This window comes from Dama dama, chromosome 13 (assembly GCF_033118175.1).
Source record: "Dama dama isolate Ldn47 chromosome 13, ASM3311817v1, whole genome shotgun sequence".
Taxonomy (NCBI): Eukaryota; Metazoa; Chordata; class Mammalia; order Artiodactyla; family Cervidae; genus Dama; species Dama dama.
The window spans coordinates 64,027,141-64,052,830 of record NC_083693.1 but is presented as its reverse complement, the minus strand read 5'-3'; the positions used below and the strand labels follow the sequence as shown (position 1 = coordinate 64,052,830).

General features: G+C 37.2%; 1 protein-coding gene and 1 long non-coding RNA gene across 4 annotated transcripts in view; one reads left to right on the top strand and one right to left on the bottom strand.

The window, feature by feature from the left end:
* The window catches only part of TRIP11 (thyroid hormone receptor interactor 11), a 69,487-nt gene that overhangs the window by 4,078 nt on the left and 39,719 nt on the right, over positions 1-25,690 (top strand). The window contains exons 2-10 of one of the 3 annotated variants that reach the window (XM_061159311.1): positions 461-519; positions 7,210-7,320; positions 10,642-10,920; positions 13,235-13,303; positions 14,682-14,847; positions 16,633-16,992; positions 20,428-20,468; positions 21,010-21,096; positions 25,130-25,342. In XM_061159311.1, the coding sequence (XP_061015294.1) occupies positions 461-519; positions 7,210-7,320; positions 10,642-10,920; positions 13,235-13,303; positions 14,682-14,847; positions 16,633-16,992; positions 20,428-20,468; positions 21,010-21,096; positions 25,130-25,342 (1,385 nt within the window). Of the gene's footprint in view, positions 1-457; positions 520-7,209; positions 7,321-10,641; positions 10,921-13,234; positions 13,304-14,681; positions 14,848-16,632; positions 16,993-20,427; positions 20,469-21,009; positions 21,097-25,129; positions 25,343-25,690 lie in introns of all 3 variants that reach the window. The other 2 variants (XM_061159310.1, XM_061159312.1) reach the window with 2 other exon arrangements.
* Positions 516-7,369, bottom strand: LOC133068180 (uncharacterized). Its single transcript, XR_009695462.1, has 3 exons — positions 7,350-7,369; positions 2,425-2,552; positions 516-745 (listed from the first exon to the last, which is right to left on the bottom strand). It is a non-coding gene; the product is annotated as an uncharacterized LOC133068180 (long non-coding RNA).

Sequence of the window (25,690 nt, the reverse complement as noted above, 5' to 3'; positions counted from 1 at the left end):
TCATTGGGAATTCCCTTGGCAGTCCAGTGGTTAGGACTTGATGCTTTCATTGCTGAGGGCCCAAATTAAATCCTTGGTTGGGGAACTAAGACCCCACTGTGTGGCCAAAAAAAAAAAAAAAAAAAAAATTTTTTTTTCATCCTGTTTGCATACCTTTCATCAAAAATTATACTAATCAAACAGATTAATTTTCCATTACAAAATTTTAATGAATACTTCCAAGGGGTAAAGGTAGATGCTCTTGAATATAGAAGATAGGCAAAGTGACTTATATGACAGTAGACATCTGTAACAGTAGAGAGTAGTGATAACAATCAAATGATGTTTGTCTTCTGAATCTGTCCTCAGATCAACATACCATTCTGTTTAAAGCTCAGTGAAATTTATTTTCCTAAAGATGCCTGTTTACTTCACATGATGTTGACCATATATTCAGTATATACCATTTCTTTTGTAGCAGATTTACCTAATGCTAGGAGAAAGGAAGTTGAAGCCATTCATACAATCTTAAGATCAGAGGTAAGGAAACTTAAAGATTTAGATTTTTCTTTTTTGAAATCATGAGTTATTCACACTTTATTTCAGTCCTCTCTTTTTAATGCACTTTTCCTCTTTCCCTTTATCTTAGTTTTCTTCTCTTTTTTGAAGCTCTGTCATGTTCCTTTGATGAAGATACAGTTACTTGTTACTGTTCTTTTCTGTTAAATATTCCCACCTCTGCTTCTGAATGGTGGAAGAAGGAAATCTGCCAAATATAGAAACAATAGTTGGCAACAATTAATCATTTCAAGGATTTACAATGTTTTAATAGTGTGCTAAAACTGCAGTTGTACATTTAAGTGTAATGTGAAGAATGCATTTCTGTTTAATGTAGAGTTTTTAATTCCCTAACATTAAAAAGGTGTGATATTTGTATGCAGAGAATGTAGAATGTAAGAATAGCAAATTAATTTTACCATTTTTTTTCGTTATTAGTCAGTGCCTTGTGGTAACTAGCTCTGGTCATTGTACTTAATAGGGATGACAAAAACTTGAAAAGAGTTCAAAGGTAAGCCATAAAAAAAAATGAAAGGTTTTAAAATGGCATCTATTGTAAAGTACTAAAGACATCTAACCATTGGGTTGGCCAGAAAGTTTTTTAGATGGTATGGAAAGCCCTGAACGAACTTTTTGGCCAGTGCAATATTTAGCCTTTGGATAAGAATGGTGAGGGAACATGTAATAGTATTTCAGCCAACAACATTCTTAGAGGACTGTGGTAAGCATGTTTTCCCTTGCCAAGCCCATAAAAAAAGAAAATGAAATTTAAATATAAGAAAATACTTCTGACAACAAGCATCATTGAACTCTGGTCTCTATTACCAAGGGTTTCCCCGATGACCCAGCAGGTAAAGAATCCATGTGCAATGCAGGAGACACAGGAAATGCGGGTTCGATCCCTGTATATCAGGAATACCCAGGGAGGATATTGGGTCCTCCAGTATCCCCTGGAGGAGGAAATGGCGACCACTGTAGTATTCTTGCGTGAAAAACCCCATGGGCAGAGGAGTCTGGTCCGCTACAGTCCAGTGGGTCACAAAGAGTTGGACATGACTGAGCAACTGAGCGCACACACGTTAGATTACCAACGTAAGATTGTAAATTTGAAAGTGGAAGGATCTCTCAAGAGGGACTACTGAAGTTTTCTGCCTCAGTGTGTGAGTGTGCGTGCGTGCGTGCGTGTGTGCATGCGTGCGCTCAGTCATGTCCAACTCTGTCATGGACTGTAGTCTGCTAGACTCCTCTGTCCCTGGAGTTTTTCACTGGAGCAGATTGGCATTTCCTGCTCTAGGGGATCTTCCTGACCCAGGGATCGAACCTACATCTCTTGTGTCTCCTGCATTGGCAGGCGGATTCTTTACCACCACACCACTTGGGAAGCCCCATTCTGCCTCAGTAGAAGGTGGCAGTTTGGTGGCACTTAAGAGACCTTAGCTGTAATTACCTTGTTAGTAGGTGTTTTTGTGACATATGAACTTAATAGCTTCTTTCTTTGTAAGACTGAGATAGGAAATAGTTCCTATAGTCTCTAAAGAAATCCTTGAAAGAGTACTCACTGTGGGCTTTCCCAGAAAAATTAGATGGCAGAGATGTGTGCAGTGGCATTAATTAAGCTAAATTTGCCAGTATATGTTTGGAGTGGGGAATGGGGGTAGTAAATGGATTAACCTGCTGAATGAATGACTGCTCTGTATTGAACTTAAGGCGGAAGATAGAAATGTTCTGTCCCTCTGTTGATTTCAACTCTAGTCTCTGTCCTAGTGTTGTCCTTGGACAGTAGCAGGTATGATTCTAGTGTTCACAAGTATTTATTTTTGGTATAACATATCCCTAGTGATAGCCAAATTCCTTGTCTGGTGCTTATTCAGAGTACTGTGAGCTTACTCGAATACTAGAGGATAACAGACTGTTGAACTTCTCAAGAGCTTTATTTTCCAAGGTGATATTGACTGTACGTGACTCCTGCCTTCTCTCAGCACATAAACACTTCATAAAGGTAACACCTTATATGACTGTAAAAAGAAGGTGAACATATGATTAAAACCAGTAGGAAATTAAAACCAATAGAAAATTCTGTTTATTTAGAAAGCTTCAGTATAGACAGAGGGCAGTATATTTTGTAGAGGAAATTAGATTTGCTTACAGATGTTAATATTTGATATTGATTAAATTAGTTAGGCTTCCTGAGTTGCAAGTAATAGCAACCAACCTAAGCTAATTTAACCATCTTTGCCAAGAAAAATAGTCTTACCATTTACCATATGGATCCAATGGACTCTTAATTTTCCTGTTAAATTATTTTATAAGTAATTTACAGAAGAATAAAGTGATAGTGAAAAACTTCATCAGAAATTACAGTGAGCACTTAACAACAATTTAAATTTTTATTCCCTATGTTTCTGCTTTTAAAATCATGTGTGTGTGTGTGTGTGTGTGTGTGTGTGTGTGTGTATACACACATATGCATACATATAGTTTCCCAGGTAGCTCAGTGGTTAAAGAATCCTCCTGCCAATGCAGGAGCTTCAAGAGATTCAGGTTCGATCCCTGGGTGGGGACTATCCCCTGGAGGAGGAAATGGCAACCCACTCCAGTATTCCTGCCAGGATAATCCCATGGACAGAGGAGCCTGGTGGGTTACAGTCCATGGGGTTGCAAAGACTCAGACGCAACTCAAGTGACTGAGCATGCATGCATATAAACTTACATATGTTTATTAACTTACATATGTTTATTAACTTTTTTAGTGAAATGGACTGTTTCTTGTAAATACTGACTCCAGATTTCAGTTACATCTCTGATAGATTTAGATCTTCTAGTTCTTTTTCCTGACTTAGGTCATTTAAACCAATACTTATGAAAACTTTGATGACTTAGGATTTTGTTAAAAACATGACTGCTGCATAAATACAAAGTGCTTTAATTGTTAAATTTATAAATACCGATTAGAGTTATCAATCCACTGAGTTTTTTCAATTTTTGTCATTTGTTTCCTCCTGGTCACCTATGTATACATGTGTCTTCAGCATTTGTCCACACAGGGACTGTATCAAGTAACTGTTGTTGTATAAATATCATAATGAAATAATACTGTTATATGTCCATTTAACAAAATGGGATGGATGGCTCAGGTTTTTTTCACAAAATATTGTGAGATAAAATCTTATTGAATGATTATTTCATGAGAACATCATATTTCCTTTTTGTTCTTGGAAATACATTGTTCATTCCTCAGTTCTGAGTTTAAGAAATTCATGTAGGATATTGTTTTTCAAAGACTTGTCTGAGATTTTGCTTCTACAATCATTTTCACCATAACCATTAAACTGCAGAGTGCTCTTTTCTGTCTCTCAGCATTTATGTTCTTAGTTGTCTAATTGTGGAATATTTTCCTCAGTTTTCTTCTCTGTTGAAAAGTGAGAATGAATTTCCAACTATGTGAAATGAAAGTGGAAAAAAAAACCCCAAAACACTCAAAACAAAAAAACACTGCAAAGATAGTGTCTCCATTGGTTTTTCCTTTTTAAAAGATGATGTAGTACTTGGTTATTTCACTGTTATTTTATCATTCTCCTAGATGATTCCATCAGTCTCCATTTTCTCTTTTTTTAACATAGTTGTAAACAATTGATGAGTAATGATTAGTTCTTGTTGTTTAGTCGCTAAGTCATGTCTGACTTTTGCAACCCAATGGGCTGTAGTCTACCAGGCTCCTCTGTCCATGGGATTTCCCAGGCAAGAAAATTGGAGTGGGTGGCCATTTTCTTCTCCACATCTTTCCAGTTCAGGGATCGAACTCACGCCTCCTGCATTGTAGGTGGATTCTTCACCACTGAACCACCTGGGAAACCCTGATAGGATGATAATAATAGCAAAATGTTTCAAGGTACAGAAAAAACAAGATCATTATGACCTTGTGATTATTCTTAGATTTATAAGGGTGCCCAGTGTACCCCTATGGTAATTACAAAATAGAATCTTTTTGTTTGTTTTCTAAGTATATTGTTTTCTTTTTTTTGGAAGCTACTAAGAAAGAATGTTATAAATATCAGTCCTTAGGACTGCTCAAAAAACGAAACTCAAAAACTAGAATTGGTTTTAGTAGACCTTGATAATATAAGAAGGCTTAAGCATAATGGGATAATTAAGGATAGAAGTATGAATCTTATGGATTCCAAGGGCAGAAATTTTAGCCAGTCTTTTAGGAAATGGCTTCAACCAGAACTGAACGCGATCAAGAATCTTTCTCATTTTTATTCCTCTCTCTTCCTAAGTGAACAATGCAAAGAAATAGAGGAAAACAGTAGAATGGGAAAGACTAGAGATCACTTCAAGAAAATCAGGGATACCAAGGGAACATTTCATGGAAAGATGGGCACAATAAAGGACAGAAACAGTATGGACCTCACAGAAGGAGAAGATATTAAGAAGAGGTGGCAAAAATACATAAAGGAACTCTACATAAAAGATCTTAATAACCCAGATAACCATGATTGTGTGATCACTCACCTAGAGCCAGACATCCTGGAATGTGAAGTCAAGTGGGCCTTAAGAAGGATCACTATGAACAGAGCTAGTGGAGGTGATGGAATTCCAGCTGAGCTATTTCACATCCTAAATCAAATGCTATTGAAGTGCTGCACTCAATATGCCAGCAAATTTGGAAAACTCAGCAGTGGCCACAGGCCTGGAAAAGTCAGTTTTCATTCCAATTCCAAAGAAAGGCAATGCCAAAGAATGCTTAAACTACCATACAGCTGTACTCATCTCACATGCTAGCAAAGTAATGCTCAAAATTGTCCAAGCCAGGCTTCAATAGTTAGTGAACCAAGAACTTCAGATGTTCAAGCTATATTTAGAAAAGGCAAAGGAACTAGAGATCAAATTGCCAATATCCGTTGGATCATCAAAAAAGCAAGAGAGTTCCAGAGAAACATCTACTTCTGCTTTATTGACTACGCCAAAGCCTTTGACTATGTGGATCACAACAAACTGGAAAATTCTTCAAGAGATGGAAATACCAGACCACCTTACCTGCCTCCTGAGAAGTCTGTATGCAGGTCAAGAAGCAACAGTTAGAACCGGACATGGAACAATAGACTGTTTCCAAATTGGGAAAGGAGTACATCAAGGCTATATGTTGTCACCCTGCTTATTTAACTTCTGTGCAGAGTACACCATTCAAAAAGCTGGACTGGATAAAGCACAAGCTGGAATCAAGGCTGTCAGGAGAAGTGTCAATAACCTCAAATACGCAGGTGATACCACCCTTAGGGCAGAAAGCGAAGAGGAACTGAAGAACCTCTTGACAACAGTGAAGGAGAGTGAAAAAGTTGGCTTAAAACTCAAATTTAGAAAACTAAGATCATGGCATCCGGTCCCATCACTTCATGGCAAATAGATGGGGAAACAGTGAAAGACTTAATTTTGGGGGGCTCCAAAATCACTGCAGATGGTGACTGCAGCCATGAAATTAAAAGACGCTTGCTCCTTGGAAGAAAAACTTATGACCAACCTAGACAGCATATTTTTCCAACAGAGGTCTATCTAGTCAAAGCTATGGTTTTTCCAGTAGTCATGTATGAATGTGAGAGCTGGACCATAAAGCTGAGCGCTGAAGAATTGATAACTTTTGAACTGTGGTATTAGAGAAGACTCTTGCAAGTCCCTTGGACTGCAAAGAGATCCAGCCAGTCCATCCTAAAGGAAATCAGTCCTGAATATTCATTGGAAGGACTGATACTAAAAGCTGAAACTCTGATACTTTGGCCACCTGGTCTGAATAACTGACTCATTGGAAAAGACCCTGATGCTGGGAAAGATTGAAGGCGGGAGGAGAAGGGGATGACAGAGTGTGAGATTGTTGGATGGCATCACTGACTCAATGGACATGAGTTGGAGCAAGCTTCGGGAGTTGATGAAGGACAGGAAAGCCTGGCAAGCTGCAGTTCATGGGGTCGCAAAGTCAGACACGACTGAGCAACTGAATTGAACTGAACCTAAAATTTAAGTAATTTCTTCCATATTTTCCAATATCTTAAAAGATTGTGATATCTAAATTTATTGAATTATATTTTGAATATTTTCTGTACTTTTAAGTGTAGTTTTTCAAACAGTTCTACTAGTGGTTTTTAAAATGAATTTTTTAGAGATGCCTTGCTCAGGAGGCTGGGGTTCAGTCAGACAAGTAATGGGAGGCTTTGGCCTCCTACCTATATTTCAACCATAAGTCTTTTTATAAAGAGTTTCTTTGAAAAACTTGTACTGATGAAAAAAACAAAAAACAAAAAACTTGTACCTGTTCAGGGAAAACACAAAAGTTGAAACATGTAATCTAGGTCACTTATTTACCAGACATTTATTGCCTACAGTATGTTAGACACTGGGTGTACAGAGATGGGGAAAACACTGATCAGTGACTTTCTCTTAGCAGAAAATCAAGCTGAGCAGGGTTTTTTAAAAACAATTATGCATAATCTATTAACATGCTTATTGTACGTGTAACTTTAATTGGCATTGTGTTTTAAAAACCAAAATTCTGAGACCTACTATAGTACATCTTTTTTGTGCATGAAAGAATATGTTTTTTATAATGTCCTGCACATAACTGTTACTAACATGTTTTACTTTTAGTCTTTTTGTTGAAAACACTTTTTTCTTTGCTTCTAGAATGAGAGACTCAAAAAACTTTGTGCTGATCTGGAAGAGAAGCATGAGGCATCAGAGCTTCAGATAAAGCAGCAATCCATGAATTACCGACATCAGCTACAACAGAAAGAGGTAAAGGTTATAACAGACTTCATACTTACTTCACTACAGTGTATTTAGGATGGTTTCTAAGAGTTATACATCAAGCTGTATTTAGATCTGTGAAAATATCAAAAGGGTGTTGAAGTTAATAATTCCCAACTCAGTGTGATATCACTTAATTTAACAAGGACTCTGTAAGCTTTTATGTTTATATTACATAAACTAACCTTTCTGGAGTTTAATTTCTACTTTCCAGCAGAATAAAAGTCTTTGTGTAAAATATCTTCAGGCGTCTGTTGTTTATAATTTGCAATTTTATGAAACTTATTTCTCACCTATTTATCTAAATTGTTTTAAATCAGTGTGATTGCTAATAACATTTCTTTTTTAAAGAAAATGATTTTAACTACAAATGTTAACATATGCTTATTCATGTTTACTTGATTTTCCATGGAAAAACAGAAGATTAGGTATTTTATAGTTGACTTACCTTGTTCTGTATATTTTTTCCTCTTTAGTTTGATAGAAATGGTTATTTTGGAGGTAGGTTATCTTGCCTTTGCAGTGCCAATAGTATTATATAATTTAACCAATGTTACTATGAATCCTTAAAATAGAGACTGTGTACCTAGGTTTTGTACCTATGTACCTAGGTCATTGAATTCTCTTTAGTTTTAGTACATAAGTGGAATTCAGTAAATGCTTCTATTGAGCCATTTCTTGTTTAATTATTCAGATCATTGGGGTGTTGTTCAGTTTGTTGATTAAATGTTCATTTCTACAATCACTTTATATTTGGGTTTTAAAAATTTAGATGCATTGATTTCTAGTTCTTTTAGTGACATACTAAGATGAAAAAGTAAACCACATTAAAGATTAATATTTAAAGAACTTAAATCTGTTTGGAATTGGTTTCATAAAATACAATAAAAATGACAATACAATAAAACTACAATACAATACAATAAGATACAATATTACTACAAGATAAAATGAGTGTAAAAAGCAAATTTCTAAGTTCAAGTTAAAGTGAAAAGTCCTTTTTTTTTTTTAAGATTCAGCAGATATAAAATTACTCTGTCAAACTACTTTAAAAGTTTTTAAACCTTATTCTTTTAGTTTTCTGTACTTGTCATGGACTGGAGCAAACATTCATGACTCTGGTCCACAGACATACTTTGAGCGGCACTGACTTATACTCCGGTAGAGCGGTAGCTCCCACCTAGGGGTTTATAGCTGAATCATGAAAAATACACATTGTTAGATCTTCTTGGAGATTCTGATTTAGTGTACTGGGAAGGAACCCTGGCACTGGAATTTTTCAAAAATCCCATAGCTGATTCTGATGCTTACATCCTAGTTCAGAAAACTGTGGAAAATTTTGATGTTTTATTTTTTACTTGGATGCTGTTATCAGAGGGCAAATGAAAAATTCACGTTTAGGAATACATCTTTTTAAGTAGAGTTCGTACTTTTTACCTCTACAACTTGATGTAACTGTCTATTGTATGATGAGAACTTCCTTTGCATTATAGCTACATTTGAAAAGAACTGTTGATTTCATTACTTCTTACTAGAATCAAAGATAATACATACTTTAGATCTGCTGTTTTCTTTTTTTTTTTTCCCCTTTATTAGTTGGAGGCTAATTACTTCACAACATTGCAGTGGGTTTTGTCATACATTGACATGAATCAGCCATGGAGTTACATGTATTCCCCATCCCAATCCCCCCTCCCACCTCCCTTTCCACCTGATTCCTCTGGGTCTTCCCAGTGCACCAGGCCCGAGCACTTGTCTCATGCATCCCACCTGGGCTGGTGATCTGTTTCACCATAGATAGTATACATGCTATTCTCTCGAAACATCCCACCCTCACCTTCTCCCACAGAGTCCAAAAGTCTGTTCTGTACATCTGTGTCTCTTTTTCTGTTTTGCATATAGGGTTATCATTACCATCCTTCTAAATTCCATATATATGTGTTAGTATGCTGTAATGTTCTTTATCTTTCTGGCTTACTTCACTCTGTATGGGCTCCAGTTTCATCCATCTCATTAGAACTGATTCAAATGAATTCTTTTTAACGGCTGAGTAATATTCCATGGTGTATATGTACCACAGCTTCCTTATCCATTCGTCTGCTGATGGGCATCTAGGTTGCTAGATCTGCTGTTTTCTGAATGTTTGTTGCCTTCATTGTGATGTTCAGAATGCCCAAAGATGCAGATTGCTTCATATCATTTATGGGAAAATAAGATTTGCACATTTCTATAAACCTCAACTAGAGAAGGGGCTTTGATACGAAAAAGTGTCTGTTTACTATGACATCTGACATATTTGTATTTGGCTTTTCTTTGTCTAATTGCTTGACATTATACCTGTAGCAATAATGTTACTCATTGGCTGTCTCCTCAGGTCAGATTTTCCTTAGTTGTGGCAGGATATCTTTTGGACTAGCTTGAGTATTTTACAGAAAGCTTATTTTAGTTTTCTCTAGCTCACTCACTTTCATGTTTTGTGTAATCTCTCATTTGGAATGGATATGGCATTATGCTAAGTCCTGTGTTTGTAACTTCTTTTGGATGTTGACTTAGTATTGCCAGCCTTCAGTCAAAACTCCATTTGGCATATCACAAGTTTTATACAGTTCTCTTCCTGAATAGAGTTAGAAGATTTTCACTGGCTTCTCTTTGCCAAAGCTAAAACCAAGGCCTCTTTGAATACATGATTTCCTTCTGAGACTAATGGGCTAATTAATAATCTACAAGGCTTACTGTGAAGATCAGATTAATAAATCAAAGGTTTCTTTCAGCTGTTTTGTGTAGACCAGTACAAGTTATCTGACTCATGGTGCATTAGCCCAAATCCAACCATACACAATCAGGTTCAAAAGATTCTTCCAACAGGTGTTCTAAGGAAACTCAACAGTGCATAGACTGCCGAAGCTTTTATTTTCTCATCTCTTGAGGCTTGATAATCACAAACAGAGCCCGAAGAAATTGCCTATGCCAAACTACCTGATAATGTAGTATCTCCTGATGGTAAACTGATGTTTAACTGAGCATTTTGTTGCTTTAGTTGATGTATGAGTGGAATTCTTTTCCTCATACTAATCAAAACATTATCTCTGCTTTAACTGTGGTAATCATGTTTGTTTTTGAAATAAAAGTGTTATGTTGGGAAAAAAAAAAAGTGTTAACGTTGGGATGTTATAGACAACTTGGATTCAGTTGGTAGAGTACAACCATTGGTAATTATAAAATATTATAACTTTTAACATTATGAATATATTAAAGGGTCAGTATGATTATTTCACAGTGCTTTCTCTAAAATACGGATTATAAATATAGGTAGAAATCAGCCATCTTAAAGCAAGACAGATTGCGCTACAGGATCAGTTGCTGAAGCTGCAGTCCGCTGCTCAGTCAGTGAATTCAGGAGCTGGTGGTGTACCAGCAACTACTGCATCTTCGTCATTTGGTTATGGTTTAAGTCATCATGCTTCAGGTTTCCATGATGATGACATGGATTTTGGCGACATCATTTCATCACAACGAGAAATAAATAGATTGTCAAATGAAGTTTCAAGACTTGAGTCTGAAGTTGGCCATTGGAGGCATATTGCTCAGGTAGGTAGAATTTTAATGAATTTCTGAAAACTGAGTGAGTGAAAATGTTCCTGCTCTATATAGACGTTTTGGTATCAGAAAGAACCCTGGACTAGGAAATCAGAAAACCTGTATTCTATTTCTAATTCTACCAGTGACTTTTTTAATTGGTTTTAGTCAGGTCATCATTCTCTGAGCCTTAGTTTCCCCTTCTGTGCAATATTTGAAAGAAATTTTTTTTTTTAATTTAAAGCAAGAGAACTTTAAAGGTAAAAGTTACAGGTTCAGCCCTTAAAAGAGATAAAAACAGAGTTGCTGTGGTTGAACTTGCACCTTTTTCCCTGGAGTCCCTGAGACTTCCCTGGTGGAACTCGGAGCTCCAAGGCACCAGATTTGAAACTGTTCGCGTAGATGGTGATGTGAGGTTCTTGTTTGCATTGCTGTTAGTCGCTCAGTCATGTCTGACTCTTTGCGACCCAATGGACTCTAGCCCACCAGGTTCCTCTGTCCATGGGATTTCCCAGGCAATGATACTGGAGTGGGTAGCCATTCCCTCCTCCAGAGGATCTTCCTGACCCAGGGATCAAACTTGGGTCTCCTGCATTGCAGGCAGATTCTTTGCCATCTCAGCCACCATTAGTTATACATTAAATGAAAAAAATCTGATAATAGATTGGTATTACAAGACACAAAATATTTTGTGTTTTTTTTTCTCAAATATTAGAATAGATATTAAGTCCTTTGTATTTTGGACTGTAAACTTTCTTCCAAGAATCCATTTTTTGTCTTGTATATCAGATTTTATGTATTACTGAGGTAGCCATTGTACTCGAGACCTGAAATAAACTGAAATATTGCTCATACGGACTTTATTTTATCATTGTGGAGAAAAATAAAGTATTATAAGAGATTATTTTCTATCTTTTTGTCAGTGTAATCTTGTTATGTAAAGGAGAAAGCTTCCCAATTAAAATGATCTCCTTGCTTCCCAAGTTGCTGGGTATTCCTAGTACCCAAGATAAACCTTAGAGAGGATGATCTGTTAGTCCATCTTATTCCTAAAAGATGATAGTTCCTAAACTTTATATGTGTAAGAATAACCTGAGAAATTTGGCGATATTGTAGCTCCACTGTTACGAACCAGAGTTTCAAGGTTAGTATTTTGTAGGCTGTTTTAGGGTGATGGAAAATATAGTCAAGTAAGTACTCAGGTGATACTGATGATCTGAGGAACACATTCTAAGAAACATTGCCAAGGTAAGAGTTCATGTGGAAAAGATGGATTTTTGGTATATTTACTTCAGCATATCTTGAATGCCTTCTCTAAGACAGACCTGTACTGGGGTATTATGGTGAAAAAAGCATAATTGGGTCCATTTCAGGGGGCTTAATTTTCTAGTAAGGCATAATAAAAAAATAATGTTTGTATCATACTTTAATTTTTATGTTTCCCTATATACTAATCCAATACACTGTCTTTAATAACTATGTGAGGTATTTGTTACCTTTGTTTTGCAGATGAGCAAAGTAAAGGTTTAAGTAATACACTCACTGTCACAGTGATTTAAATTGTGCTTTAAACATGAATCTTTCAGCTCTAAGCCCTGTATTCTTCTTAATGTATTGTGTTCCTTCTTTTAATCAGAGAGCAACTTTTGGTTCCTTAGCATGCTGTGGTAAATGTTAATAAAGATAAAGGAGCAATACACAGCTTTGAATGAAAAGAAAATCATCCAAAAGCCAATACATTAATATTAGCATTGTTAGTAGTATTAATATTAGCATTAATATTAGGTAACATTCCATTTTAGAAATTACATTTTAGGAAACTGCTTGATTATCATCAAATTTAAATTTTGTTAAGTGAAGAAAAATATTCTGCGTTGTTTTTTTCTTATTTTGTAAAGGTATTGTCTTCCTCAATTAGTTAACAGACTCTTGAATAGTATCATTTATTTACTGTGTATTATTACTCACTGTCTGACTAGGTTCTTTAGAAGGTGCTTGGCAGTCTTTAATAAGAATTTGTCTGAGAAATGCCCCCCCATTTTTTCTTTTTTTTTTTTTTCCCCATTTTTTCTTACTTACGTTTCTTTTTCTATTTTTACTGAAGTGTAGTTGGTTTACAGTATATTAGTTTCAGGTGTACAACATAGTGATTCAGTATTTTTATAGATTATACTCCTTTTAAAGTTACTATAAAATATTGGCTGTATTCCCTGTGCAAATGCCCCTTTTTTTAAAAAAAGGTATCTTTTATTAAAGTTAGTTTTTGGCATTCTCTTTTATAAGAAAATCAGAACAGTTACTTTCTAATTCTGTTTTTCTGATCTAGACTTCTAAAGCACAAGGATCAGATAGTGCTGATCAAAGTGAAATTTGCAAACTGCAAAATATCATTAAGGTAAGGTGGATTGTTGAAACAATGGCTGTTATACATCTAAAATTTGCTTATTAAAAGTATAAGCCTAAATTAATAAAAGACTCATTTATAAAAGTATTTTATAGATTATGATATTCTCTTTGGGTTTTTTTTTGCTGTTTTTATATCTTCTCTTCTTTATGACACTTTTTTTTTAATGATGCTTTTAAGAATATAAAAATATATCTTTCCAAAGTCATTTCGTTTTGGACATTTATTTATTAGGTAGTTTATGTTTCATAAGTCTGTTTACTGTGTATCTTGTAAAACTGTTTATTGAAACAGTTCCAGGGTTACTGAAATTTCAAGGATTAGGGTTAAAGAACACTGATAGAATATAATGTTAATGTTATTTATTGTAAATAGTTATTTTCCCTTCATGGTGGAACTTTACTAGTTTGTATCAGTCATTTCCAGCTGTCCTGCCTTGGTCAAATTACTTAACCTTTACAAGCTTCTGATTTATCATCAGTAAAGTAGATATTATCATAATACCTCCCTTGAAGGATTGTATTTGAAGTTTAAGTGTAAAGTTCCTTGTCAGGTACTGGCACATAAGTAAGTGCGAAAGACTAAAAAATAGCTTCACTTGTCTTCTCAGGAAATTGAGGTTAATTTACAGGTTAAGATTCTTGGCTACAAGCAAAAAAAACCCTGTCTCTAGCTAAGTAAAGCATAAGAGAATTTATTGGAAGAAGTCAGGAATAGTCATTCCACAGGATTGAAGGGAAAATGGAGCATGTTAGTCTCAGGGAGGATAGAAATAGGGCCAGCATGAGAAATCTAGGTAGTGGGACACAGTGGACAGGCTCTCCAGGGTGCGGCTGTTATAATGCTTCTGGTCTAATCGGTTTCCTCCTTTGAAAGATGCTTCTTAAGATTCAGTTTCCTAGGGGAGAGAGAATGGTATCAACTAGGGTAGCGAGACATCTTGGTTGACAGTTTAGGGGTCCCGTCAAGACTGAGAGAAGGAAAGGCTGAGCAAAAAAACAGCTGTACTAGGGCAACAACAGGAACAGATTGGCCAGAGGTGGACACTGATGTCGGTGGACTGTGTCATTAGCAGGAGAGATTCATGGTCACAGATACTAATGAAAAAAAGATGCTGCTTGCTTTTTGTTTCAGTTGTTTCTTCCTGGTGCTCCCTCATTAAAAGTAGAAAAACCTCTTAAGGCCCAAGAAAGGGAAGGGTGGAGTCTTTTAGAATTATCCAGATTTGAAGCCTGTGTTTAAACTTTTTTCAGCCTTAGCATGTTTAGAGAATTATTTTTAATAATATGGATTTTTGCACAGCAGTGAAATAGCTTAAATTTATTTATTATAAATAAATGTGGTTAACTTTGTTCAATTTTTTTTTAAGGAACTTAAACAGAATCGAAGTCAGGAAATTGATAACCATCAACATGAAATGTCAGTATTGCAGAATGCACATCAGCAGAAGTTGGCAGAAATAACTCGTCGGCATCGAGAAGAATTAAGTGACTATGAAGATCGGATTGAAGAACTGGAAAATCTATTACAACAAGGTTATTAATTTTGTTATTTTAATGTATTAAATGACAAACCTAGCTGATATAAATTTGGTCTAAATTCTAAAGAATGAATAAATGACTAGTTCTCATTTGCTGGAAATTTGCAGTAGTACCACTATTGTTAAGATTCTGCAAAAATGAAAAAGTCCTTTGCCTTTGTGGTAAATAGTTATAACAGAGATTTCTTTGGATTGTTTGGTGTGTTTTCACTTTTTTTCAGACTCAGATACAAAGGCTTTTAGTATTTGATTTCAAATAACATTTTTCCTGGGGCTTCCCTGGTAGCTCAGCTGGTAAAGTATCCGCCTGAAGTGTCGGAGACCCCAGTTTGATTCCTGGGTTTGGAAGTTCCCCTGGAGAAGGGATAGGCTACCCACTCCAGTATTCTTGGGCTTCCCTGGTGGCTCAGCTGGTAAAGAATCTGCCTGCAGTGCCAGAGACCTGGGTTCGATCCCTGGCATGGGAAGATCTCCTGGAGGAAGTCTTGGCAACCTGCTCCAATATTCTTACCTGGAGAATACCCATGGACAGAGGAGCCTGATGGGCTACAGTCCATGGGCTTTCAAAGAGTTGGATACTACTGAGCTACTAAGCATAGCACAATATCTTTCCTCTATTTAAAAATGCTTTATTTATTATAGTAACTTAACTTTTTTTTTAAGGACTCTATTTTTTTAGAGCAGTTTTAAGTTTATAACAAAACTGAGGAGGTACAGAGATCTTGGTTATACCCCATCCCCCCACATGCACGGCCTCTCCCACTATCTACGTTACTCATCAGAGTAGTACATTTTTTACCAAGGCACATCATAGTCACCCACAGTCCATATTTATCTTAGGATTTACATTTGGTGGTGTACATCCTATGGATTTGGACAAATGTATATCATTGTATCTTACAGAGTATTTTCACTGCTCTAAAAATCCTCTGCTCTGCCTGCTCATTCCCCTGTCCCAGCCTTACAGCCATTCTTCTTTTCATTTTCTTCATTGTTTCTCTTTTCCAGAATTATCACAAAGTTGGAACCATATAAAAGGTAGCCTTTTCAGATGGACTTCATTCACGTAGTAATATACATTTAAATTTCCTCCATGTTTCTTAAAATAATTTTTTATTGAAGTATAGTTGACGTACTATTGTATTATAAACTTCAGGTGTATGTTTCCTTTATGTTTTTGTGTTTGTCTTTCCTTTATGTTTATGTGTATGTTTCCTTTATGATTTTCTGGCTTGATAGTTCATTTCTCTTTAGCACTGAATGATATTCTGTTGGTTGGATATGCCACAGATCTAAGTTCACCTACTGAACAGCTGAGTCGACTTAGCTTGCACGCATGAACAGTATCTTGGTGGTTTTCAAGTTACGACTAAAGCTGCTGTAAACATTGCTGTTCAGGTTTTTGTGTGGAAATAAGTTTTCAACCCCTTTGGGTGAATATGAAGGAGTATGATGGCTGGATCATATGAGAAGAATATTGTATTTCTTAGTTTTGTAAGAAATCATTAAGCTCCTCCAGGCTGGCTATACCATTTTGCATTCCCACACAAGCCGTAAATGAGAGTCCCTGTGGCTCCGCATACTTAAGAGCATTTGCTGGTGTTATTCTTCTAATTTTGGCCGTTCTAATAGGAGTAGTATTACCTCACTGTTTTTTTAACTTTTCATTTTAAGATCTTCAAGTTCTGAAGTCTATTGAATCTTTAGTTGTATATAGCAGGCTATTTGTCTCTTGGTACTTGATATTTAATGTGTCCCTGATTTTATATTTATGTCCTAGGTGGCCCAGGAGTTGCAGTAACTGATCACTCTAAAACCCAAGAGATGCAAAAAACTGTTCAAGTTCTACAGGCTGAAAAAGTAGAGTCTACAAAAAAAATTGAAGAACTTGAGAATAAAATAAAAGACATAAGTAAAAAACTATCTTCTGCAGAAAATGACAGAGATGTTTTGAGGAGGGAACAAGAAAGACTAAATGTGGAAAACAGACAAATACTTGAAGAATGTGAAAGTTTGAAACTGGAATGTAGTAAATTGCAGCCTTATTCTGCAAAGCAGAGTGACACGATGACAGAAAAGGAAAGAATGCCACAGAGTTTATCAGTAGAAGAAGTGTTCAGACTGCAACAAGCACTGTCTGGTATAAAATGTTTGGAACTTATTTCTGATTGGCGTTTCACTTCATACTAGTTGTTTTTAGAGGCAAACATTTGAATGATCAAACACTTCATGGAAATTAAGTATTAATGGAAATGACTGTGAAATTAAAATAGAGTTGTTTGTGTTGGATTCAGTGCTGGGTAATTAATAGATCACAAATAGAATATTTCTACTTAAAAGGGTTAAGAATTGGCTAGGTTTCTTGCCTTCCTCATCTTTTAAGTTTTTACGTGGAACTCGTTGACTTAGGGAGCTTCCTAGGTGGTGTAGTGATAAAGAATCTGCCTGCCAGTGCAGGAGACGCTAGAAATGCAGGTTCGATCCCTGGGTTGGGATGATCCCCTGAAGTAGTAAATGGCAACCCACTCTAGTATTCTTTTCTGGAAAATTCCATGCAGAGGAGCCTGGTGGGCTACAGTCCATGGAGTGGCAAAGAGTTGGACAGGACTGAGCGCACACACACCATTGACTTTGGAGCCCATGTAGATTTCTGAGAAATGTTTATATAGATACTTGTTGGGAGGACGTTACCAAACACTTCCTATAACTCATCAGGATCCAGACCCTCCAGTTAGAGAATGCAGTCTACCTTCTTCAGAAGTCTGTGTTACCTTTCAAAATGATCTGTGTCTAAGCAGACCTTAGAATTATAAGAGCCGTTGGTCTTCCACCACTTACCATGCTCATGATTATATTTAGTTATATGCCAGTGTTCTGGATTTCCCTGGTGCTCAGATGGTAAAGAATATTCCTGGAATGCCAGAGACTCAGGTTCTGTCCCTGGATCAGGAAAACTGCCTGGAGAAAGGAATGGCTACCCACTCCGGTATTCTTGCCTGTAGAACTCCATGGATAGAGGAGCCTATCAGGCTACAGTCCATGGGGTTTCAAAGAGTCGGACATGACTGAGTGACTAACACACACACACCCCACCCCCGCCACCAGTGTTCTAGGTTACAAAAAGTAAATATGAATGAAATAGGCCAAACACCTGTATTTGTTTATGCCAGAAAACATAATGGGAGGTCTTCCACTCAAAAGATACATTTTGTTTTTCACTCTCCTCACAAAATGAGCTGTCAGTTTATAAATTCATTCCTTCCTGCTCTGGTGGTTTCTAGCCCTTGTTTGCTTACAACCCTCTCCTCCCACCCCCCCCCCCCACCTGCTGTGCCCCTTCTGTATTCCTTATTTTGTTGTTTATCATGAGCTCCTGACCTGGAGTAAATTCAAGGTTATGCTTAAAAGTAAAGTGACCCTCCTCCCATCTTCCTTTCCCTACTTCGATAGGTAGCAGTTTCTCCCGAAAGAGAAAACTCAAAATCATCACCATGCAAGTCCTGAAGGTTCTCTTTCTTTTAGTTCCCTCTGCTGAATGCTCTTTCAGGATTGTGTCCCAGAGAAGCTCTAGGGTTTCTCATAGGTGCCTCAGTCTCGGGACAGCGGGAAGGCTGTGTGGTGGGGTCCTGGACTTCATTCGCCTTTGACTTCAAAGTAGCTCTGTTCTCAAAATTTATTTTTTAATATATTGGGTGACGTATATGGGTTTTTTTGCTTTAAAAACTTAACTGCTGTAGTCTTTCCCCTTTTTTACATTTCCACTGCCAGTGAATAACTTCAGCCAATCACACTTTCTTTTTGCCTTTTTAACCATAGCAGTCTCTCGTGCTCAGTCACTTAGTCATGTCCAACTCTTTGCAACCCCAGGGACTGTAGCCCGCCAGACTCCTCTGTCCATGGGGTTTTTCAGGCAAGAATAATGGAGCAGGTTGCCATTTCCTACTCCAGAGGATCTTTCCCATCCAGGGATTGAACCCACATCTCCTGTGTCTCCTGCATTGACAGGTGGGTTCTTTATGACTGCACCACCTGGGAGGCAGTCTCGGTGGAGCAGAATAACATAGTGGTTAAGAACATGACTGGGTTGGAATCCAGCTCCTTCACTAACTAACTGACCTTGGGCAAGTTAATTTACATCCCTATACTTTGTTTTATTTATCTATATGGTTGGGATAATCCTATTGCATTCATGGTGGTGGTGGTAGGATTTTGAGTTACTAGGTGTAAAGTTCTCTCTAGAACAGTGTCTAGCCCATAATAAGCATTATAAACGTGTTATCTGTTATTCTGTGGTTTCCATGATCCTTCTTCAATATATATTTTTCTGCTCCCAGAATGATTTTTCAGAAATGTAAAGTAGGTCACTCCCCTGATTTCGGTATTTTGTGGCTCCCTGTGAACTTCACTGTACAGTCTAAACATCTTAGTTGGACATACTATGTCTTTCATGATCTGGTCTCTGTCTGCCTCTGCAGTTTGAACTGTTTCCATTCTAACATTCTGAGTTTTAGCTGTGTTGAACTTTGTGTATTGCTCCATAAGCCAGTAATGTTATGTTTGAACTCTGTTGCCTTTGCCTGTGTTGCTTTTTCTGCGTGGAGTGTCTCCATTTCTTTTCAATAACTCTTTGTTGTTGTTGTTCAGCCCCTCAGTCATGTCCAGCTCTCCATGACACCCGGTACTGAAGCACGCCAGGCTTCCCTGTCTTTCGCTATCTACCAGCATTTGCACAAAGCTCATGTCCATTGAGTCGGTGATGCCATCCAACCATCTCAACCTCTGTCACCCCCTTCTCCTCCTGCCTTCAGTCTTTCCCAGCATCAGGGTCTTAGCCAGTGAGTCAGTTCTTCGCATCAAGTGGCCAAAGTATTGGTGCATCAGTTTCAGCATCAGTCCTTCCAATGAATAATCAGGACTGATTTCCTTTAGGACTGACTGGTTGGATCTCCTTGCCGTCCAAGGAACTTTCAAGAGTCTTCTCCAGCACATTTCAAAAGCATCAGTTTTTCAGTGCTCAGCCTTCCTTATGGTCCAACTCTCACGTCCATACATGACTTGGAAAAACCATAGCTTTTACTATACATGCCTTTGTCAGCAAAGTGATGTCTCTGCTTTTTAACATGCTGTCTAGGTTTGTCACAACTTCTCTTCCAAAAAGCAAGCGTCTTTTAATATTCTGGCTGCAGTTACTGTCCACAGTGATTTTGGAGTCTAGGAAAATTCTAATCTTAGTTCTTATACTATATTCCTGCTGCACAGGCTAATCAATTCATTGTGAAATGTAGTTAATGTTTTTAATCAAGGCAGTAACTTATGACTTATTCAGAATACAATTATAATTCTTTCTTATACTATTCTGTAAAATTGTCTTTTAACATAATTTTGGACTGGCATTTATTTTATGACTTCTTTGGTACAGTCAGAAACACAAAATAACAAAACTACGTTTCATTGTTGGGCTTGCTCATTATGCTTATAAATAATATTTTAATTGGATTCATTCTGAGTTTAATATAGGATATAATTATTAAGTTATTTCCAAGAATTTTAATGTCAGATTTGTTGTTTTTTACAGATGCTGAAAATGAAATAAAGAGACTGAGTAATTTAAACCAGGTAAACTCATTTTTAAGAGAGAAAGCTTTTGTCTCTGGTTTACCAAGAGAAAGTATTTTGATTATAATTACTTATTTTGTATTTTTTACAAATTCATGTGAACTTATCCTTGGAACTTTCATCTTATAATTTTATGTTTGCTGATTAGTAATGGAAACCTTTTACATCATAAATTGACATAACTTTAAAAGTTACATAATTGAAAAATGCAAGTATATCTCTTAGAAGATTAATTTGACAGATGTTATGTGTGTATAGACAGTGGTAGTAGATTTTGATTTCCCCTAAAGAATTCAAGGAGTTTTTTTTTTTAATGATTACGAGTTATTTTGTAAATGTATTGACATATTTTTTCAAATTAATAAAAGAAATCCTCTTTAAGAATGTCTATAAAATGATTGGATTCAGATGGACCAATGTTGTATGCTTATAATTTTTATATATTGCCAGAGAGTAGAAATGCACAGTTGTATCACTTGCCTGCTTTTTTGTAAACTTGAAATTTCTTATTTGAAAACATACTGTTTTAACGTTCTTCTAGGATAATAATCTCGCTGAAGACAATCTGAAACTTAAAATGCATGTCCAGGTTTTAGAAAAAGAGAATTCATTATTAAATCAAGAAAAGGTGGGTACAATAAAAATGGGGACAGAATTAAAATTGTAGATCATAACCAAGGGCCAGTTTTTAATCAGAATGGCATATTCAGTTCTCAGGAGTCCTGAGGTTAAAGCTGATCTCACTGATGCTTTCAAACCAGGATGAAGTACTTGGGCAAGGTTCAGAATATGAGAGGCTTTTCAGAGTTTATGTTTAGAGATAAGCCAGTAGGCACACAGATACAGTAGGCAGAAAAGATAGGTAAAGGCTCTGTGTTGGTTTTACATGAGTCTTGACAGCAGCAATATACACATGTGGGTTTAGAGTCTAGAGTGGCATACTATATTGTCTGTATACTACTTGTATGTCCAGAATGTGTCTGGTGTGGTTGACAGAAGTTTCTTCGTGGTGAGGGGCAAAGGGAAACATTCTCACTGGTAGAAATAAGTATACTGGTGGCAAGGATGGAATAAGATTCTGTAATGCAGTGTTGGGAATGGGGAAAGGTAACATTTTAATGCTTATACCACATGGGTGGTAAGTCTTTGGTTAAGGTAGCTTCTTAAATATAGAACAGTTGTAGGCTGGTATTATTTATTATTCTTTTAGGCCAGTGTCTCAACTCAATTTAAAATGTTAATTTTAAAATAGTAACACTTATTTTCTGATACATGTATTCAGCATAATACATCCTAAAAAACTGCAGACAGTAAAACAGGAGTATCCTTCACACTTCTGTTGACTGGCCTCTTCATCCGAGCCGTTCTTTTTCTATCAGTTTTTCTTGTATATCCCTCCAGACTGTGTCTTTGCATATATGGTTTTTATATATAAATATGGATAGGCCTCCCAGCTGGGGCTGGTGGTAAACAATCCACCTGCCAGTGTAGGAGATTCAAGAGATGTGAATTTGATCCCTGAATCAGGAAGATCCCCTGGAGAAATGGCATCATACTCTAGTATTCTTGCTTGGAAAATTCCATGGACAGAGGAGCTTGGTGAACTACAGTCCATATGGTTGCAAACAGTCAAACGCAGCTGAATATACACATCGTTTTTTAAAGCCCAGATATGCTAATATGCTAATATTATATACTGTTCATGCATACCTTCATGTTGTATTTTCACTGTCCTTGCACACGTAGTGTAATATATAGACAGTGTTTCTCAAAGGGGCGCTGTTGCCACTCAGGTGGGAGCGTTAGTTGTGGGCACTGTCCTGTGACGTGTAGGCTCCTTGCACCCACTTTTCTACCCACTAAATGCCAACAGTGTCTTCCATTCATTTTTAATTATTGCTTATGTTTCCTCTGTTCTTCTCGTCTTCCACTGCATTCTACTCATTCAATTATTCTTTTCTGTAACTGGTGGCCTAGGTGTATTTTGTAGTTTTCATATCTCTTACATGCGTTTGATAGGGCCTGTAACCTTCTTGTGATAATTTTGGATTCTATAAATAACTATTCCTGATAGCTGTTTCTCCTTTCTTTTAATGTTACATGATCCATTGCCAGTTTTGATTGAATTGTGTCTGCTGTGGGTCAAGGCTGTATATTGTCACCCTGCTTATTTAACCCATATGCAGAGTACATCATGCCAAATGCCAGGATGGATGAAGCACAAGCTGGAATTAAGATTACAGGGAGAAATATCAATAACCTCAGATATGCAGATGATACCACACTTAGGACAGAAAGCAAAGAGGAACTAAAGAGCCTCTTCATGCAGGTGAAAGAGAAGAGTGAAAAAGTTGCCTTAAAATTCAACATTCAAAAACTAAGATCGTGGCATCTGGTCACTTCATGGCAAATAGATGGGGAAACAATGGAAACAATGACAGACTTTCTTTTCTTGGACTCCAGAATCAATGCAGATGGTGACTGCAGTCATGAAGTGAAAAGACGCTTGCTCCTTTGAAGAAAAGCTGTGACAAACCTAGACAGCATATTAAAAAGCTGAGATTATTACTTTGCCAACAAAAGTCCATCTAATCAAAGCTATGGGTTTTCCATTAGTCATGTATGGATGTGAGAGTTGGACCATAAAGAAGGCTGAGCACCAAAGAATTGCTGTTTTTGAACTGTGGTGTTGGAGAAGGCTCTTGAGAGTTCCTTGGACTGCAAGGAGATCAAACCAGTCCATCCTAAAGGAAATCAACCCTGAATGTTCACTGGAAGGACTGAAGCTCCAGCTCCAGTACTTTGGCCACCTGATACGAAGAGCTGACTCATTGGAAAAGACCCAGATGCTGTGAAAGATTGAAGGCAGGAGAAGGGGATGACATGACAAGATGGATGGCATCACCGACTCAATGGACATGAGTTGGAGTAGGCTCTGGAAGATGATGAAAGACAGAGAAGCCTGGAGTGCTGCAGTCCATGGGGTGGCAAAGAGAGACGTCTGAGCGACTGAACAACAACAGTGGGTCTGCTCGCTGGTTAAGAACGCCAAGAATACCTGCAAAGTCATTACATTTTTAAGATGCACATGACAAAACATTTTACGGTTCTCATCTTAGAATTTTTTTTTTCTTGGCTGCACCACATGGCCTATGTGATCTTAGTTCCCCAACCAGGGATTGAACCCATGCCCTCTTCAATGGGTGTGCTGAGTCTTAACCACTGGACTGCCAGGGGCGTTCTTTTTGTTGTTCTTCTAATTGAACAGATAACTTTAGAAAGGCATAAGAATGCTGTTTCCATCTTTCAGTTGTAGTTCAGGAGAAACTTTGAATTGGAGGAGAATGAAATGGTAAGGCAAATGTTTCTAATATAGTTTTCATCGGTCTCTTTTGTAAGATATATATTAGACTATAGGAATTTGAGATTCTTATTTACTTTAAAAAGGATTCCATAGAAGTTTGCTTTCAGAAATCTCTGTCAGGGCTTCCCTGGTGGCTTAGTGGTAAAGAATCGCCTGCCAATGCAAGAGACATGGGTTCGATCCCTGATAAAGGACTATCCCATGTGCCTCAGAGCAGCTGAGCCCATGCACCACTATTAAGCTTGTATTCTAGAGCCTGGGAGCTGCAGCTACGAGTCTACACACTGCAACTGCTGAAGGCTCAGCGCCCCAGAACTCTTCCTGCCCAACAAGAGAGCCACCACGATGAGAATCCTGCACCCGGCAGTGAAGAGCTGCCCCCACGTGGCATAACTAAAGAAGAGCCCGTGCAGCAGTGAATGCCCACTACAGCCAAAAATAAACAAAATTGTGAACAAAAACAATTTCTGTCAATGAAAGACATCTTCACGGTGATAGTTTGTGACAGCATCATATTCAGTGATTGAAATAATGTTGAAGCATAGGGAACTGTCCCATGTCGGGGATTTTTGAGGAGAAGCATTAAATACAAATAGGACAGAACAGAAAATATACTTTAAAAGATCATACACGGGTTTATCTTTAGGAGTGTTAGGTTTGAGAGTGGGGAACCTAGTCTGTGCTTAGGTGAGGTGGTAGAGGAAGGAGAAGAGGGTTCTTTCTTGGGTCAAGAGAAGATTTTATGTTCTGACAGAAGCCAAGAATAAGGGAAACTACTTTTATGAGGGAAAAGAAGCCTTTTGTTTTCTAATTAGAGAGGACAAACTTTAGTGATTGAGTTTTGATATTTCCTGTTTTTGTTTGTGGCTGTTGGTGGTGATGTTAGGGAATGGAAGGGAGGAGAGCTAGAAGGCTTGGGACATTTTGGAAAGTATGTGTGTTGTGGGAGGAAAGGAGGAGACAGAAGGGAAGGGGCTGTGGAGTGGGATTGGGAATCCTCTCAGAAGGGAAGATTTCTGTGTAAAGGAGTTGGAGCTAGAGTACAAACTTACAGTTACTGTATCTTGTCTGGGATTATAGAAATGGTTTGGTTGAAGCCGAAAATAGTAAATGAATGAAGGCTGTGGCTTGTTGAATTTCATGTATTACTACTGAGATACTATTCAGTAATGTTTCTAACAGAGAACATCTAAAAATAGATTCCCAAGCTTTGCTTATATATGTATATTTTTAATCTTTTGGTGTCTCTTCTTCCAATTGACAGTATGTGGTATTTTTTTTTCTTTTATCATTGAAGGAAGAACTTCACATGTCACTTTCAAAACTGAATAATGAGTATGAAGTAGTTAAAAGTACAGCTGCAAGGGATGTGGATTTGGATTCAGAATTATGTGATTTAAGACGAAATTTGGAGGCAAAGGAACAAGAACTCAATCAGATCATTACTGAAAAGGAAATACTAATAGCTGAGTTAGAAGAATTGGATAAACAGAACCAAGAGGCTACAAAGGTAACTATATTAAATATGTTTTATCTTAAAGACAGTGAAGGAGTAAATTCTACTCAGTAGACTGAACACTGGGTTAATAAGCAATACTGATGTGATTTAATTTCTGTTATTTAACAGTATTTTAGTGATGCTCTAGTTCCAGAGGTGGTCACACTTCCTGTAAACTTTAGGTAGTGAGTATCTGACTCTGTATGCCATGTAGTCTCACCTGCAGCTACTCAGCTCTGCTGTTGTCATATGTAATGAACGAGCCTGGCTTTGTTCCATTAAAGCCTTGTTTACAAAAACATGCAGGTGTTGATTTGGCCTGTGGGCTATAGTTTGTTGTCTCCCTGCTTCCCTGTTTGA